The following is a 20,002-nucleotide window of genomic DNA, read 5'->3' as shown; positions in this document are numbered from 1 at the left end:
TTTTATTAAAATTGTATTAGTATAACATTCACAGTTGCTATCGTAAGTAGATATGTATATCATTAGGATTAGTATTGCCATTATAATTACGATTACTATGACAATTGCGAGTACGATAGATACTGAAATTCAAATTTTTATTAAATCTTTAAATATATAATATATTTTATTTGCAATTGTAATTATAACTATCAGTTAACTGTAATTTAGAAAATAGTTTATTCGAGAATACTTGTACTATGATAGGGCGAATCGAATTTCCATTTTCAACAGTAATTAAAATTTCTACTAAAATCTCAACTGCAATTACAAGCAACAATTCTATTACCATTTATCTTTGTGATTGAAATTGGAATTACAAGAACATATTTAACATAAAGAATTTTTGCTTAAAGATTTTACTCATTTCACACAATTCGCGCACCAACTCGGCACTTGCATCTTCTTTTAAGTATTTGAAAATAATTACGAATTTATTTGCCATGTTAATTAGTCGGTAGTTAGTTGCAACTTGCCGTGCGAAATCGCTACCTTGTTGCGCGCGAATTTACATCACAAACGAAGTGCGAGAGCGCGAGCGGGAGTTGTTAGTGTAGCTATGTGATTTTACGCAATTTCAAATGGATTTTTAATGAAGCCCTTTCAGTGGAACTGCAATTTCGTTTGTGTTGCAACATTTGCATTTTGCATAAACACTTTTTGGAATTGCATTTATGTAATAATACTTAACTGCCGTTAGCTGGCAGCACCGGAATATTAATTTAATACAAACGCAATTCACTTCGCGTTTGAGGTGATTTTGGCCGGAAGAAGATGGTATGAGCGGCAACCGGAGCGAACCCAAAACATTTTGCTTTAATATATTTATGCCAAATAGTTGTATTTGTAAACGTAGTAATTACTATAATGATGCATCCGCTAATTAGTTTCTCTCTTCTGTTTGTTTTTTGTCTTTGCAGAGGCTGATTACACTCTGGATGATTCTTTTTGGAATGAAGAAAGTCCTGTCGGTAAGTTGAAAAGTAAATAATTTTCAAGGTCTTAAAATTTGTGATCTCAATCGCGGTTTGCTAAGTTTGTTTAAAACAGTTTTTATAGAGAGGAGTTTTCAAATGTTCTCATGATCACTTCAGAATGCATGAAAACTCATAAAATATTTTAAATTTCATTGGAGTTAAGGAGCAAAAGTATTGATTGGGCGAAATTTTAACATAAATAGAAAAGGAAAGGAATATAGAGATATTTCTAAAGATATTTTTATTCCGATCTAAGGAGAATGTATGAAAGCTCACGCATACATGTAGAAGACATCGGTACTAAGGTATACTATGTATAAGTATTGCTTCAGAGAATTTTGATGTGAAATAGGAAAAGAAATTATTACAAGGAGAAATTTCTAAATAGTATTATAATCGCTCTTAAAGTTTTATATGAAAGCTCTTTAATATTAAAGGTTATCACGTGAAAGCTAGATCTGATATGAAAGCTCATTGGCTTAGGAAAGGGTAAATATTTTTATTTTTAACTCACACAAAATCGACTAGTTCTATATGTGTGATCTCTGTAAAGCTCATATAACATTTTTCAAGAGAATATAGTAAAGATTAGGACGATTTAAAATGTCTTTGGTATTAAATTGCGATAATTTTGGAGTAGATTACAAAAAAATGGCGACTATAAACTAATTTTTCTAAATAATTATAATCACTCTCAAAAATACTATGTTAAAGCTTTTCAAAGTGTAAATGCCGTCAGAGGAAAGCTTAATCTGATATGAAAAAAGAGAAGAACAGGCTTATCTATTTTTCAACTCTTCAGAATCGGCTTATTCTATATACACTCTTAAAACGAATACATGAAAGCTCAGGTGTAAGCTTAATTTACAACTCGATAGTATAGAGAAGAAAGATAGTATTTTTTTCAACTCGCACAAAACTGGTGCCAAAAGCCAAATTTCCTGAAAATTTTCAATGCAAATCTTAAAAACGCATATTAAAAGATATCCCCGGATGTTTCGCCGAATTTCAAGAACAGTCTACGTATCACCATCACCTTCCTCTCTACTCTCCACGAAACACTCTGCACACGATTTGCAGCATGTGCAACACATCGTTAAGGCCATTAAACGATCTTGGTAATATATGTTGCATGCAACAATGCTATCCGCAATGTACTGCAACCACCGGCAATTTGGCATATTGGTTGCGTGGAGCACAGCGTTCGAGCTACTTTGCCGGCGTGTTCGCAACGCTTGGTGTCAGGCTACATTAAGTGCAACACCAAGTGTTAAATTATGGCATACAAAGTTGCAACATGCTGTCGCAAGTGCGCCATGATAAGAAGTATCTCATTAGTGTATATGTGGATGTTTCTATAAACTTGCCCTTGTTGTTGTAATTGTTGTTGGGGAAAGTTGGTGCTGCGATATTGCTATATTAGCTGTTGTTTTTGTAGTTGCCCGTTGCAACGGATATTGTTACATTATTGACCCTTGTTCCCGACGCTAGCGCTGGCGTTAGTCTGCAGCTGCAAGCTGTTGAACGCTTAGTAGTTGCTGTTATAGCGCGAAAGTACTTGTTGTTGTTGTTCCTATGCTGTTAATGCTGCTAACTACTCCCTAGTATCTAACATGCTAGCCTTACGCACCACTTTCGTTCCGTGTATGTAGGTTTGCATGGAAGTACGCGTGAGTGTGTGTATGTGTGAGTCCTGCAGCGCTGTCCAACTATGCAATAGTGTGTGTGCATAACGTCGCACAGCCATAATTGCTACTGTTTTTGTCATTAACAGTAGAGTTATTGCTGCTAGGTGCCATTTTGTTGTTGCTGTTGTTGTTGTTTTTGTCTTTTTTTCTTGCTTTGGCCGCACTTAAACATACGCAACTTTGCACATTCATCATTTGGTCTCCGCAACGTAGTGGCGCGGTCAAAGTAACGGTGTATGGCAAACCGGTTTTGTGTCTGCAACGTAAAACAAAACAAAAACAACAATAGCAAGCAGTTTCTTGCTTGCTCGCTAAAATCTGGCGCTTGCAAACAAAAAGCAATAACAATAACCGTAAGAGCAACAACAACAACAACCGTTATAAGTGCAACAGCGCTCTGCTGTAACATGCGCGTTCGGATTATGCAGTTGTCCGCCTGAGAGTATGCCTTGTTTACGCTTGTTTTAACTGCGGTTGTTGCTGTTTGGTCCGTTTTTTTCTCGACGGTTAATGTTATTGTTATTGTCGTTGTAGGAATTAGCTTCAACAAGCGTTGCATTGCAGGGCAGCAGCACTAACGCTTAGCGCTGAGTTTAAGAGCGTGTTAGCCGCTGCCGTCGTCGCTTAATATCCAATGCGCAAAACTTTTCCTTATGCAGCCATTTGCAGCTGTGCTGCACTTATCCCTGCATAACACACACATACTTAGATGTTTGCATATACGTGTGCGTTTTCGTAAGACCGTTAAGCTGCTGGCATTTGTCTGCAGTTTACTTTGATTAATGGTAATTTTTCACTCGTAGCTGTTGTGTGTGAATATAATGAATGCCAAGGTGGGGCGGACTATTTATGGCTACTTGCTCAGAAATTTGTTTGAGATTTGCAAAAACAACAAATGGGGATTTTAAATTGTGTAAACTTGAAGTTTTTCTTGTATATGCCAGAAGACAGGTTTTTGCTAGAATTTTTAATATTTATGTTATGTGTATGCACTTGCAAGACAGAAGGAAAGCATTTTTTGTGAATCTCATTTTCAGGACGCCTTTTATTTTACAAAAATTAAATTATTTCTACAAAATTTTGGATTCGCTTGATTTCCATTAGGAACTGCGGATGTCTGACGAACGATTTTCCTTATTGGGAGGAATTTTCCTCGACGTTTGTAAAACCTGTCTTTCGAGAAAAACGCGTTAACAGTTTTGGGACTCAATTAAACTAAGCTAAAAAATTCGTAAAAATATGTTATTATCTCGAGAACTATTATTTATTTATTATGCATGATAAAATCTATTTTTTTGAAATTCATAAGTGGATATGAATACTTGAATCTTTAGTTCAAGCCAAGTGAATGAGTTTTTCTAAGTTGCAATATAACTCTTTTTTTATCTTTTAAAACTTTAGATATTTTTATCAAATCAAATAAATTTTGGTCGTGACTTAAATTTGCGCTTGAAAATCCAAAAATTCATTTGAATACAGAAGGGAATTAATTCAATTTCCATTTGTGCAAGTATACTGTGTTGTAGCCGCCGGTATACTTCCTCTGACTACGTTAGCAGGATTTTGCTTCACGGAAGGGTACTGAAATCAGTATGTATAGATAACAACCTTGAGTTTACATTCTTTAAAAGTTTTGTTTAAAGTATTTGGTATCATTGCCCAAATATGTGATAGAAATCCACAACTTAAATATTATACTTTTCTCGGAACCATTTTGATTAATTTCATGGAGTTCTTCTCGAAGTTTCTTCTTGGGTGGAGTTCGTTGTTATAATGAGGTCAGTTGAAAAGTTCCCGACCTACCATTGCTAGTGTTAGGTTAGATGGCTGATCAAAGATCCTACACGGTCGTTTGTGAGGCCATAGAAAAGAAAAACTCCTGCGTTCGAACTTATAAATTAGCAAAACGCTTAGTAGCCTATAAAAATTTCCAAATGCGTTCAATTTCCATTCCCGTCAGCTCGGTGAGATGACTGAAGGTATGCACTCTCAAGTGTTTAAGGCTGACCACCCAAACGCGGGACAGTCAAAAAGGAAATGTTGAGTTGTGTCCACATCATCTTCTTACAAACAGTTTATGCAAACGGCCAATAGGGCAATGGTCTGTTAAAAGCCTTACAACTAGGGAGATGCTAGCCTTACTGAGGGCGAAGAGATTCCTAGACATCTTGCAATCGATCTTTAGCCAATGGCTTCAGCGACAGCGCATGTATCAAAGGTGGCAGAGGCTGACCAAGCTCCCGGATCCTAGCTATCTAGTAGAACACAACAGAGAACAGAAGCCCCAAGCCGCTCCCATTCTACCGATGGCGGTTCTGCGGTGCCTTTTCCTGCTAGGTCATCAGCTTCACAATTTTCTGTGATTCCGCTGTGGTCTGGCGCCCATAACAGTCGTATCACAAAGACACTCGATACTATTGATAGCGAGGTTAGGCACTCCTCAAGTTTCTTTAAACGCAATGTTAATGATTTCAAGGCTAGTGTCGCCGCTCTGCTATCTGAGTGAATGATTTCTTCTCTGAGGGAGGCTGTACTCCGCAATTAATCTACTTCTACTTTCATGGCTGCAACTTCGGCTTGGAAAACAATGCAATAGTCAGGCAATCTGAAGCTGAAGTTGGTAGGGAGTTCCCGACAGTAAGCTTCTCCACCAACCTTACCCGCCAGGCTGTGACCCATCTGTAAAGAAGCTCACTGCCCCTCTCCTTCAACGGCTTCTTCCCACCCACAACTTCCTCGTCGGTATATGGGTAGAAAAGGTGCCGCCAGACACCGGTTTGGCGACTCCATGATCCAAGTGATCCGATATAAAGTCAAAGTGAGTGAGGATATCAGTGTGTTCAGACACGTGTTGTTTTAGGAATCGAGACTTTTTGTGTCTGATTGCAACTTTCGCAGTCATATACAGTCTACAGGTACCATATGCAAGATAGTGTTACCATAGCAAAACAAAAAACATTTTTGGGAAAACTATATTATTTCGATATTATTTTAGTAGTACGATTTGCCCTTTGCCCAAAATAGGCGTCTGTTTCGGCTCTCACTTGTTCATTCGACGAAAATTTCGTCCCAGCGAGTATTCTTTTGAGATCTGAGAACTGAAGATAGTCGCTGGGGGCCAAATTTTGAGAATACGGTGGATTCGGATGCAATTCAAAGACCAATTCACGTATTTTTGGCATCATTATCACTGATTTTCGACACTGTGCATTGTCTTAGTGAAACAGCACTTCCTTTTCTTCAAATGCGACCGTTTTTCGGCGATTTCGTCGTTCATACGGTGTAATGATACTATGTATTAGTCGCTGCTGATGAACCTTACTTTTTAAGGTAGTCAATGAAAATTTTTCCCATGGGCATACCAAAATACAGACGCCTTAACCTTGCCAACCAACTGTTGCGTTTTTCCACACCATGAAACAGGTTTATGGCGTGCAGCCCACTTTGATGACTGTGAATTGAGCTTTGGAGTGAAATGATACATCCATGTTTTATCCATTGTCACATATTGAAACAAAAACTCAGGTTTATTGCGCTTGAACACCTCCAAACACTGCTCTGAATCATTAACTCGTCGTGGTTTTTGATCAAAAATGAGCTCGCGCGGCATCCACTTTGCACAGAAGTTTCGCAGTACAGTGAGAGTTAAGTAGGTGTTCAAAGATTCAAAACTGCTTACAAATTGTGTTTTTGCAAATCGCAGTTATCTTATTCTTTTGCGGATCTCATCGCATCTTTTATAACAAGGGTCAAGGTGCGATGCCCATTTTGAGATGCGTTCCAATAACTCAGCTTAGCTTAAATGGTATAAATTCGGTTTATAAATGTGTTAAAACAAATACACTTTTGACATTTTTCAACGCGAAGTTTGACGACGAAAAGGGGATCATTCGAACAGATGAATTACTTCGACTGATGGATCGAGAATGACAAAGGAGCGAAACAAACTCCCACTTGCTCTTTTTGTTTTTGTACAAATCTGTGCCTATACCTTTATGTTGTTGTATCTAACTTTTTTTAAACATGTATAAATAACCAAAACTAAAGCAAGAATGGAATAAAAAGCCATTCGCCGTTAACTGGGCTAGTGTTGCAGTAGAGCAACAGCGCATTGCCCTTAAGTGAAGGATATGCTTTGCTGCTTTTGTATACTTCCGCTATTTCTTTGATGCTACCGAGCAACAACAGCGCTCTTTGGCGGTGGACACAGGCATGTACTCGTACATAACACATTCACGTAGAACCTAAATAAATATATTTATAGTTGTATGTACCGTTATTTGCGCAGAACCTTGCCAAAGGCTAGTCGCTTTCTTTGCTTTGCCACACACTTCACTCAGCTTTGCCATTTTCAATGCATTCGCAATTGCGTTTCCATTAAAATTGTATGTGCGTCATGTAGTTGTGCTCAATAACGGCAGGTAGAAGGCAGCAAGCGCAAGCTCGACTACCCGAGTGTTGGTGAATGTTGGCAGCGTCGCTTGGCCCTGGTGGCGGCGGCTTTAATGCATTTTTATTGCATCAACTCGCGCGCTGGACTAAGGTTTCGTCTGGCAGCGCGAATGCTTTGATGCTGTTGCAGCAATGAATGGCGCGCTTACTGATTGATGGCATGAGCGAATCAAAGTGTGGGTGTGTGTATGAAAAGAAATGAAACGAACGAAATAAAATAAAATGATACAGGCAGCAGAGTGCTAGGGAGAGCGCTCCAGTGTATCTTTGGGGACGACACGGAGGGGCGGCAGCTATCCCCAGTGAGCGCAAAAGTATTTGCATTTTGTAACAGTTACATTATCCTGCACATGCATATGTAGTATGTGTGTATTTGTTAGCTATTGCTCTTGCGCTTACTGCATTCACATCGCTTGAAGAAGGAGACGCGCGCGCTTTGGCGCAAATGTCTTTATTGAGTGAGGAGAAGCAATAAAACTTATTGAAACATTTGCGCAGACAAAGGAGAGATAAGGCGAGTGCACACGCACACGCACACAGCGACAACTGATGGCACACATACACATGCCAGCAATGAAATGGCAAATAATTGCGCAGGAAGATGGCAAAGACGCGCTTGGCTGTAAAAGAATGCGCCAGCGCGGGGCTAAGGAGCTTTACAAGCGCTTTGCGGAGTACAGCTTTTTCTGCGTTTTATTTTTAGTAGCTAAATTGAAAAAATTCTCGCGCTAAAAATGCAAGCGGCAGCGAGATCTGCGCACCGAAACGGGTGACTACACAGAAAGTGGCATCTGCAGCACGCAATTGCGTTTGGGCTGCGCTTCACAGCTGCAGCGGGAATTTGCTTAAACAATTTATCTCCCAAAGTGTTGCGAGCGCGAGTCATTTGTATTCCATTTGCCAGTGCATAGCAGCAGCAGCAGCAACAATAGCATTAAAGCGCAATAACAATTGCAACGCAAACAAGGCATACCAAAAGCCATTGCTGCAGAGCTTCCGTTTCCACTTCCGCTTCCGCCGCCAGCACGCCACGCAAAACGCGAGTTTGCGTTCTACAAACTATACAATTTCAATTCGCCACTTGTATGAGCGTGTGTGTGTGTGCGCTGCTCATCAATGTTACATTTTCTTCAAATTGAGTTTGTACAGCTGGCGTTCGACAAGTCATCGCTTGCTTGCACGAAAGTAAACTTTAATTGAAATCAGCCGGGCGTGTGAGTAATTTTAGCGCATTGCGATCATTACTAAGCAACTATTAGATGAATTTTGTGCAAATGAGTGGAGAAAGCATGTATGCGTATTTCCAATAGTACATATTTGCGAATGAATACATACAGACATGCTTGCGTACACACTTATACATAGATCGAATGACGTAATACAAAAATAAAAAGTACCTTCAGCGAAAGCGTTCAACGAAAATGGATAAAATCAAAGTGAAAATTAAGCTAGAATTATACTAAATAGTTAATGAGAATGTAGCATGTTATTCTATGGTTTTGTCAACTCCAAACGCAAGACTTCTCATTTCCCGACCGCAATGAAATATAAGTACACTATGCCCAGTGACAATCACATAATTTCTAATATGTTTGCTGAATTCTCTAGGTCCAACTACTCCTCAAACTCTTCTTATAATGTTCCGTATAAGCACAAGTTATGACCGATTTCTGTAATTAAAGCACCCAACAGACGTCTTATATCAGTTAAATATGTTAGAACAATCATTTAATTATGGACCATAAATGATTACCTCATGCTTTCTTAAAAAATGTGCCATATATATATACCAACCTTTAAAAAAAATTGAATGCATTTCTTAAGCAAGACTTATTTCCATCCATAGGGAAAAAGTTACTTATAATTCCTTTGCATAAGAGTGGATTTAGGTCATCCATTGAAAACTATAGGGGAATAGAAAAGTTGTCAGCGATACCTAAACTTTTTAAAGCAATTATACTAGACGAAATAACCTTCTGGATTTCTCCACTAATTTCTTGTTCTCAGCACGGTTTTCTTAAAGGGAAATCTTCAGTAACTAATTTGCTAGAATTCATTACACATGTATCAACGGGCTTTGGGGAGTATAAGCATACTGATGTTATATACACAGATTTTAGTAAAGCTTTTGACAAAATAAACCATTTAACTCTTTTGGTGGATTTTCTTGGTTTTCAACTAATATTTAAAAAAAAATTGCTTCTTATCTTAGTAATAGAAGTCAATAAGTTATATTTAACGATACTTTTTCTGATATAATTAGTATCCCTTCAGGCATTGCTCAAGGTAGCCATCTTAGTCCAATTCTGTTGTTGTTATTTATTATTAATATATCATTTGTTATTAAGTATTCAAGAGTTTTCTTATATGCTGACGATAAAAAATTTTCAAGTCATATACTTTAAATAGTGAAAGATGTCAGTGGCAAACAGACTTAAACAACTTAGTTTCTTGGTGTGTTAGGAATGATATGCCATTGAGTCTTAAAAAATATAAGGTGATGTGCTTTTCTCGTAGATCTGTAAACCCTACTTCATACTATACAAAATTTTAGCTTGGAGCAAGTATTCAGTTTTGTTGGTCTGGGAGTATCTATGTACCTCGAACTCAATTTTAATTTTCATGCAACTTCCAAGGTTTGTAAAGCTATAGGCGCGCTTAGTTTTGTTAAACGTTGGTCTAAGAATTTACTACAAAATTCTTTTACATCTTTGGTGAGGCCAATACTAGACTTCTGTGATATGGAATCCTAGTTATCAAGTCCATGCGGAGAAGTTAGAGTACGTTCAAAAACAATTTTTACTTTTTGCCTTAAATCATGTTCATAGGGATTCCAGTTTAAATATCCCCCTTTACACTAACCGTTTAAAACTTATAAATCTCCCTACACTCTCTAGTCATAGGGAAATGCTTGCTATAATATTTCTTGTAAAACTCATGAATGGGTCAGTAGTGGATGTAGACGTGGCTGTGGGGCCGCTTTCCGAAATTTGACATTGTATTATATCAAAAGAATGTTTTGTAGCTAATTTGGTTGATATCGGTCGAGTATGTCCCGAGGTGTAGATTTTCACCTAAATGTGGGCGGTGCTATGCCAATCATTCAAATTTGGCACCGGCTCCTATAAACCCTTCTTCTACCGTTTAGATTTTGATTTAAGGCACTGTGGTAGTTTATAAGAAAATCGTTGTATAGATAGTGGATTATCATCCAATTCCGCTTACTATCGTAAGAAGGGTTAAAAAAATCAGTCCTGTGTATATTTTGGTGATTTGGAAGATATGCGAACACTATTTACACATTTTAAACCCCAGAAATGCCCCTTGTTGCTGCGTTCCATTATGCGGCATTGTGGGAGTGGCATTATTCTCATAACGCTAATCTAAGAACTCCTACGTACTTTTTTGACAAAGAATGTTCTTACCGAGTTTCATCAAAGATATCATAATTTTTACCCAACTTACAGCTTCCACCACAACGGATGAATGAAGAGGTAGACAGACACTCACTCGGATTTCAAGTAAGGAATGATAAGAGGTTGTACATAGATTTTGGTCTTTGATGAAGTAGAGATGACTTTTCTTTTCAGTTGCATACTCAGTCCAAAGTAGAATTTGTTGGAAAGAGTGATTGTGCGTAGGATTTCAAGGCTGATATTGTTGATGGTGTTGATGTTTGTTCCAAGATAAACGAAACTAGATTAGATGGAGCTTTTGGTGTTACTCAACGTCAGTTTACATAGCCGTATTTTCCTTGCGGGAATATCAAGTTCAGACATAGTGGCATTGAGGCGTTTCCTTTTCATACTATAAAAACCAGCTTTGAAATCGACGAATGTTAATTGGCGCAGAATGTGGGGTCACCCTTTTTGTGTCCGCTCCGTCGTCATCGATTAAGGAATTGGGTTCGCTAGCTCCTGGGTTATGCTTCACTGCTATTTAGCAGGCTGGAGTAGTGTTCCGGAGGTTCTACAAGGGTAAACGGTTAAGAAAAAACTGAAAGAGACCGTTCTTTAGAGTACTCAATTTCCTACAAAATCTGTAAACTATATATTTTTATACGCTCGCAACAAAGTTTCTAAGGAGAGTATTATAGTTTTGTTCATATAACGGTTGTTTGTAAGTCCTAAAACTAAAAGAGTCAGATATAGGGTTATATATACCAAAGAGATCAGGGTGACGAGTAGGGTTGAAATCCGGATGTCTGTCTGTCCGTCCGTCCGTGCAAGCTGTAACTTGAGTAAAAATTGAGATATCATGATGAAGCTTGGTACACGTATTTCTTGACTCCATAAGAAGGTTAAGTTCGAAGATGAATTTTTTTGGAAAAGCAGGAGTGGCCCCGCCGCCTATTAAGTTTTTTGTACATATCTTGGAAACTACTATAGCTATGTCAACCAAACTCTATAGAGTCGTTTTCTTCAGGCATTTCCATATACAGTTCAAAAATGGAAGAAATCGGATAATAACCACGCCCACCTCCCATTCAAAGGTTATGTTGAAAATCACTAAAGGTGCGTTAACCGACTAACAAAAAACGTCAGAAACACTAAATTTTACGGAAGAAATGGCAAAAAGAAGCTGCACCCAGGCTTTTTTTAAAAATTGAAAATGGGTGTGGCGTCGCCCACTTATGGACCAAAAACCATATCTCAGGAACTACTCCACCGATTTCAATGAAATTCGGTACATAATATTTTCTTAACACCCTTATGACATGTACGAAATATGGGTGAAATCGGTTCACAACCACGCCTTCTTCGAATATAACGCTATTTTGAATTCCATCTGATGCCTTCTCTGTATAATACATATGTACATTAGGAACCAATGATGATAGCGGAATAAAACTTTACACAAATACGGTATTTGAAAAATATGTAAATGACGGATAATGAAATCTCGATTATCACTTTATCATGCGAGAGTATAAAATGTTCGGTGACACCCGAACTTAGCCCTTCCTTACTTGTTTTAATTAGTTAGAAACGAGTTATGCTTTTTCTATCTGATAATTTAAAAAATAGAAAGCCGTTAGACGGAGGTTCTTGCGTTACAATGGGCTCATATATGGACAGCCTCTCTTAGAGGAGTCTATAAGCTAATTGTTCAGATTACAAAGCGAATAAAGTTCGTTGGTCTGGCAGCGTTCAAAACAATTAGATTATCCTGCACACTGTCCCTGCTTTCAATATCCATGAAAATGACAGAATGATTGCTCATTTCGGTTTAGTGAAAGATTCGTAGAATGCTTGGAGCTTTTCAGTTTTAATGGGGAAAGGATTTACACATTATGTTTATGGATGCTTTCATGTATGCGTATGTGTGTGTGTGTATTCACATATCTTTCCAGAGAATCGATGGTTTTTGAATTTCGCATGCCCTTGTTGTCGCTGTCATCAAATGCAATCAAAAGAGATGCTAACTAGAGCACACGCGCCTTTGCAATTCACAGCTAATTATGTGGCAAGCGACAGTGTCAGCGTGCCTACAATGCAAAGCAGTGCAATCCTAACCCAAGCTATGCTCCATGTAATGCTAGCCCTCAGGCACGAATGCGCGCACATGGCGCACGAAGTCACTGACAATAAGTTTTAATTTTCAATTAGAAAAGTGTCGCTCAAACTTTGTGCCACATGCCACATGTGGCTTATCGGGCGAACAAATAATGCGCACACATATGCAATTACTACGGCACTAAACGTACCTTCACTCTTCAACACAAATTTGCTTTGCTGGCTTTGCAGCAGCAATAGTGTGTGAGTGTGTGTGAGTGTGCGCGTATTGCATGCCACAAAAGTGAAAAGTTTTGTCAGTTTAGCACAGCTGCCGCAAAAGTGCCAAGTGTCGGCGTAACTGCAACATTGTAGACTGCTGTTGCAACTATTTCTAATACCCCCCCCCCCACACACACACACACATTCAAATTCCAACATAACTACTTAGATTTCTCTATGGTGTGGCATAAAATACTTGCACAGCAGCACAAAATTGCAAATCGCAACTTTGTGGAAACATGCAACATTGCTAAACTGCCACACACCTGTGCATTAGAAAGCGTACAGAGTTTCATGTACATGCCACACGTGCCTCACAGCACCAGTACTCAGTACATACCAGCGAGTAGTAGTGGCGGGCGCGCGCCTATTTGCTGCTTATAGTTGCTGCGGTTTCATTGGTTTGCATTGTGTTGCCGAACACACCGTGCCATTGCCTGCCGCTTGCAACCAATACTGCTGCTACTACTAGCGCGGCACTTTGGCCCGAATGTTATCCATTGTCGTTGCAATGATTGTTTATTCCGCGCCATTATTATTGTTACTGGCTAACGGTTCGTGGTGCAATGGTAGTGCAGGTTGCCACTGTTTTGCCGCTTGTTGCAGCATGCCGACCGCGACATTGTTTTGCTGCACGCCACACCCAGCTAGCTATTGGTAGAGACTCCACAGCGTGCAACACGCGCTATTATTGCTTATGATGATGTTGACAGTGTTGGTTTTGGTTGTTCACATCGTTGCAGTTGTTGTTGTAGATACGTGCTGATTGTTATTATTGTTGGCCACAACAAACACCTGCTTTTATTGCGGTGTTCGCTTTGACCGCGGTGAAAATGTTGTTTTACCACGTTGTTTGGCAAATCCTTGCTAATCGTGTTGCATGTGGCGGGAGGAGGTTCAGCACAAAAGCAGTTGGCGGCATTGGCATTTAGTGTTGTGAATTTTTTATCAATCGGAATTGTACATTTGTGATGTCAGCGTATAATAAATTTGTAAAATGGTGAAATAAATGATGAGCACATACTAGTATGAGCAAAAAGTAGTAAGACTTCTTAATTTAATTTTTGCGCGAAAACCCCTTCAACGAAATATTTTTTTTTAGGTTGGTATGACTGTCAGTGACATTTTTGTCAAATATCACATCAAAGTAGTTATTATTGTTTTGTATACGTTTGTCTTGCTAAAGCACACAAAGTTCATGATTTTTATGATGAGTGAAATCATTCAACAAAGAAATTCCATCAAATTTTGTGTGTGAAATCAAATTTTTAGTGCGGAAAGGTTCAGAATTTTGGTACAGGCCTTCGATGATAATTGTTTGTCGCGAACAAGTGTTTTTGGTTGGTACGAAATATTCAAAGAGGGTCGTGGACGTGTTGACGACAAACCGCGTTCAGGACCCGCATCGACTTCAACTGAAGATCAACTTGATAAATCAAGTTCAATCTATAAAATAATGAATTGGTGTTTGAGAATCGACGATAAACAGTCAGAGAGGTTAGTGGTTACGTTGAAATATCGGAAGGATCACTGAGAACCATTTTGAATGATGATTTGAGAAAACGATTTGAGAAAAGTGAACTTAAGAATGGCTCCAAAATCGCTCATCTTTGCGAAAAATAGCGAAACATGAACGTCTGTTAAATAACGCTTTTCGACTAACAGAATGTCATGAAACGTTTTACTACTGGCGATGAGTTTTGAATCTCTGCTTATGACCCGGAAACAGACGATTAGTCGACCGAATATCGTGGCAAAGGTGAGCCGAAACTGAAAAAAAACACGTCAAAGCAAGTCAAAAATGAAGTTTATGTTGAGAGTTTTCTTCGATAATCAAATTGTGCTTCACTCCGAATCCCTACCAACCGACCAAACTATCAATGTATCAACAAGTAATGCTATTTGAGTGTTATGGTTCGTTTGTGCGCAGCTATTCGTAAAAAGAGGCCGGCATTATTTTTCGACCATAATGCACCGTCGCTATTGCATTGATTCTTCGTGAGCTTTTCGCCAAAAATTCGACCAATATCGTGCCGCAATCACATTATCAACTGTGATGAAATTGAAAGGTGAATTTTGTACAATTTATCTCCTTCAAAGTAATCCCTCCCGCTGCAATACACTTATGTCAACGAGTTTTTCAGTCATCATATCACTTGGAAAATCCTCCGTCGTGATGGCCATCAGAGCCTTCTTCGATTCAGCTTTTATATCCTCAATTGAGTCAAAACGGTGTCCTCGGAGTGGTCATGTAAATTTGCTAAATAGCCAGAAATTACACGAAGGTAAATCAGGCGAATGCGGTATTAGTTGAAAATGTGGCGAAAGGATCACGAATAAGCAATGCAGTATGAGGTGGTGCATTATCGCACTTCTTTCTTCAATAAATTCAGATATAGTAAAAATCGAAGAACTCACTTTTAGTGCCTCTCAAAACGACGCGTATCTCAAATCCTAATGAATGTTTCGACGTGAAATTTTGCATAGATGTCACTAATAGTACTACCAAGTTACAGGAAACAAAAATTACCGATTCGAAAAATACGCGAAGTATAAACTAAAAATTTACCTCTCATTTTGATCACAGTAGGCTTTGTGTGACTTCCGCAACCGCTCCGGAGAAGTTTTGCGTCAATTGAAGAAAAAAAAACGTGAATCACTTAGTGTATTGAACGATATTCCAGAAATTGACGAAGCCACGTTGGCAATTTTGGGACCAAAGGGGATTACTTTGAGGGGCACGACATATATTTTGAAGAATAAATTAAGAGTTTTAAAATTATGAACAAAGTCTGACTACGTTTTGATCGTATACAATTTCTTAAAACCTTAATACAAGATGTTTTTTAAAGACATAATTCTGCTTTATCTTGATTTAAATCGATTTCAAATTTTATGCTAGGAGGTGTTTGAATAAACTTTGGAATATGAGACCTAAACTGGCGGTAGCATCTTGTTAATGAAACTTGTGAATCTTGATACCAAGTGTATATGTTTAATGATTTTTCTCCTTTTCGTGAGGAAAAACTTATTTTAATTGATAAGATTTTGCATCTAAAAATTGCAATAGTATAGAGTTATCTCTAAAATCTTCACTTTGTAGGTTGGTAACACCAGCGAGTCTTCAACTGAAATTTATTGAAGTTCGTAACACCAAAAAAGAGTTTGGTTTACTTGAAGTTGAAGTGCTTTAACTTTAATTCAACTGATTGGGATTGAAAATCGTAACAGGGATATAGATTTTCAGTTTAGCTTGCGTTGAAGTATTCGTCATATAAGACGCCAATGCTGTTTTTGAATTCCAAAAGCGACTTGATATAGAATTTTGATACTTCATCATTCTTCATAATGCAAGCAGAAGCCTAGAAAGTTTTCTAGCTTTTCTTTCATGCTTAGTTTTCTCCACTTTCTACATGAATGGAGCTCATCCGGTTCGCTTGTGAGGCCAGCAGGTTGCGGCTTGTTATTAGACCAACAACCTATCTTGAGTATAGGGAATTTGTTCCTTCAGGACAAACCGTCAACGCCAAGTTTTACGTGGATGTCCTTAAGAGACTCAAACGAATGGTCAATCGGGTTCGACAAGACATCACAGCCGATTGAATGTTGCACCACGACAACGCACCGCCCTTCTTGTGAACAGCTATCTAACCAAGGCCGGCATCCCAACGCTTCCGCAGCCGCCCTACAGCCCAATTGTGGTCCTCCGGACTTTTTTTTTTGTTTCCTTACCTGAAAAGGCCGATGAAAGGCAAGCATTTTGAAACGACTGAGGGGATCCAAGCAGCATGCATCTCGGCTCTCAAGGCTTTTCCGGAGAATGGCGCTGCATCAACGCAGAAGGAGCCTATTTTGAAAGTTTTTAAAAAGTTGTAACGATTGGGTCAATACATTTTTTTAAAACGACTCAGTCTTATTACTTTCCGGTTCAGTCTCAACCTGATCAATCTGTCAGCTCTTTCGGCTATTTCGGAAATTATATGTTTTTTAGGTATTCACACATTTTCTGTACTGGTTCGGTAACCAGACAGATGGCACTTTTGGAATATATGCAGCCGATTTCTGACAGCCTCAAATGACATCCATATGCGAACATACATAGTTCGATATTACTTTAATTTGCTTTTTTTCAGTGCGCAATTTAGTCAATGGTTTGTAGTACATCATCGAATATTATATGTATTTTATATGTTGAAGATAATCTATTTTGAGCCTCCATACCGTTTTAAAGAAGAAACACAGAAACTTCTAATTTAATGGGGAATGATTACTTTTCTTCGAAAAACATTATTCGACATTTATGTTTTGAAGTTTATCTCTTTCAAATGCCGGCCGCGGCTACGTCTCAGATAATCCATTCTTTGGGACCAACTTTCGATGACTCGTTGGAACATTTAGACTGGTAACTGGCGAATGACACGCGTGATGTTTTGCTCCAAGGACTGAAACGAATCATATCATATAATCATATTCTCATATTTGCATATATTGACCGACCCATAAGGTGAAATTATCTGTTGAACGAAGTATACTCTCAATAAATCCATTGATTGATACGATGTTTGAGAAGTGGCGCCAACTTGTTGAAACCAAATGTCGCCAAGACCACGAGGCTTCAATTTCAGGCATGAAATAGTCGGTTATCATGGCACGATAACAGTTAACATTGACAGTTACGGTCTCATCAGCATCGATTTTGCAGAAATATAAACCAAATGCGACAATGGACCCATCGCTGAACAAGATTTGGTTCGAAAACGTCGCATCTTCTTGGAAGCGATCTCGCTTGGGAAGGTCGAGCGCCTTCAATCAGTTCGAGTTGTTGCGAACGGCGCAGAGTTGACTCTACACGGTCTTCGTGTACACTCTCATATTCTCAACTACGGATGCTTTATTATCTTTATTGCGTGCTGGGCGTGATTTATTACGTCGAATTTATTCAATAACATATGTTCGGTCTCAAGATGGGAGATGGTGTTCACAGTAGTACGCTCAGTAAACCGATAATGTTGACCGAAGTGCGCATTCCTTACAGGACGTGAATTATCGTAATAAAAATGAACAATTTGTAAACGGTGTTCAGACGGAAGCGTAACCAAACAGCGTGATCTCTCAAACAAAGGCTATTGGAAACCTTTACTAAGATCATCCGTTATATAGGTAAGTGTAAGATATGTATATATGTATGTCCTTATCAAGGTACAATTTGGACCTTATATGCTCTTATATAACATACATGAATAATCCACTTTCATGAACACTTACTATAAACGAGTTCCAATCCTAATGCAACTCTGTGCGCATTAATTCCAAATAATTCACATAACTGCTCTGAGCACTATGTAACACGCTCTAGCTCTCCATTCTCATTTGTGCCGGCCGCAATTGCTGCTTTTGTTCTTCCTGTTCTATGTATTTTGTTGTTGCGCTGTGTTTGTGTAAACATGCTTTCGTCGCTGTTTGTTTGTCAGATTCATTCACAATGATTGTTTGCGGTTTGCTGCTGCAACTTTTGGCTTTTGTCATATCCTCCAAGCACCCGGCTGGCAGCAGGACTACACCAGAAGCACCGGCCGGATAAACAACATACATATGTATGAGAACCGCAAATTTACCTGCTTGCCACAGCACAATCATCAGCATTGTGCAACACCATGCAGCAACAGGCACACATTCACTCCAGCCGACGGCCCACCGCCACAGACTACCTTTCGTGACTTTAACTGCTTTTTATGTTTCGGTTGTAGAGTCATTCTGTGCTTCATTGCACATTATGTACGAGCCGGCCGCACACACTCGTAAAGTAAGTCCTGTTGCAGCTCCAAGTGTCTGTGGCACGTTCGCATGTGTTTGTGGGGGCAGTTGTTATTGCTGTTGTTTTTGAAGTGCGTTGAGCTGTGCGGAAGGCTGTTGTTCATTAATTTCGCCATTCGCATTGTTGTTGTTGTTGTTGTTCGGCTTTATCTCCTGCTGCTGCTGCTCGTGTTTATCTCTGCAACAATAGGAATCGCAAATCGGTTCGCATTTGTGGCACAGTCTTCCTGCTGAGCATCGGCACCGCTGACGGCCTTCGCTCCGCTTGTGGTGGCAACGGTGGCGCGTTAATTGATTGAGAACGCTGCTTTTCAGGTCAAATCATTTTTAATCATATGCCGGGCACAATCAGCGTCAGGCTGTGGGTGTGTGTGTGCGAGTGCGGAAAGGTGCGGTTCTCAGCTTTTATATACAGACATCTGTGTGTGTGTGTGAGTGTGTTTCAGCTGCTGCTTAAATCTTTCGACACTTCAATTTCAGCTGACCAGCCACAGCTCCGTTCTGCACGGCTGCTACTGCAGCTCATTCGGAAAAATTTCCCACACTCCTCGTTTGTACATATGTAGGTGTATATACTACATATATATGTATAGTATATAAGCACACTTCGTTTTATAAATGTGTGTGCATGAGTGCTCGTGAGATAATTGAATGTCAGATGAAACGACTTTGGACGTGCCCAAGTGTGCGTGTGTGTTTATGCGCTGGGGATATAATTTGTGGCGTACTTTTTTAGGCGTTTTGCAATCTTTCACTTGCCACAGTTGCCTAACGGTTATGTGTTTGTGCTTGTGTAGTATGCGGTTTGCACTAAAAAGCTTTTAATTGTTCAAACAATTTTATGGGTGTGTACCGAAAGACGAGCATGTATTTGCGGCTTGGCTACAAATAGCAAATGCCAAGAGTTAACCGCCTCCGACATTGCCACTTAGCGTCCGCTCCGAAGAGGGATTAAAGCGTTGTTTACTTGGCAAACGGAAGCAGAGTTCAATATATTTCTTGTTGAATTTGTGTTACTATTGCAAAGAAGATTTTCTGAATTCATAAAATCATTGTGTTTAAATAGTATTTTATTATTTTTAATAATCGAAGTTGCGGTTTTGTATTCTTTGTGAAATAATGAATTTTCGAGTTCATAACTTGCAGCATTTATAAGCTTTCCTTACACCTCTGATGTTCTTTTATGAAACTTCGATTTTTCGAAGTTGATTTGAAATTTATGATTTTTGAGATCACGAAACATTGACCGATGAAA

The 20,002-nt window shown here is 39.0% G+C and overlaps 1 protein-coding gene across 1 annotated transcript in view; it reads left to right on the top strand.

Annotated features, from left to right (window-relative positions):
* The window catches only part of LOC120774567 (disintegrin and metalloproteinase domain-containing protein unc-71), a 526,730-nt gene that overhangs the window by 180,805 nt on the left and 325,923 nt on the right, over positions 1 to 20,002 (top strand). Inside the window, exon 5 of the mRNA XM_040104301.1 lies at positions 960 to 1,010. Within this exon, the coding sequence (XP_039960235.1) occupies positions 960 to 1,010 (51 nt within the window). The remainder of the gene's footprint in view (positions 1 to 959; positions 1,011 to 20,002) is intronic.

This window comes from Bactrocera tryoni, chromosome 4 (assembly GCF_016617805.1).
Source record: "Bactrocera tryoni isolate S06 chromosome 4, CSIRO_BtryS06_freeze2, whole genome shotgun sequence".
NCBI classification, from domain to species: Eukaryota; Metazoa; Arthropoda; class Insecta; order Diptera; family Tephritidae; genus Bactrocera; species Bactrocera tryoni.
This window is presented reverse-complemented; position numbering and strand designations above follow the sequence as displayed.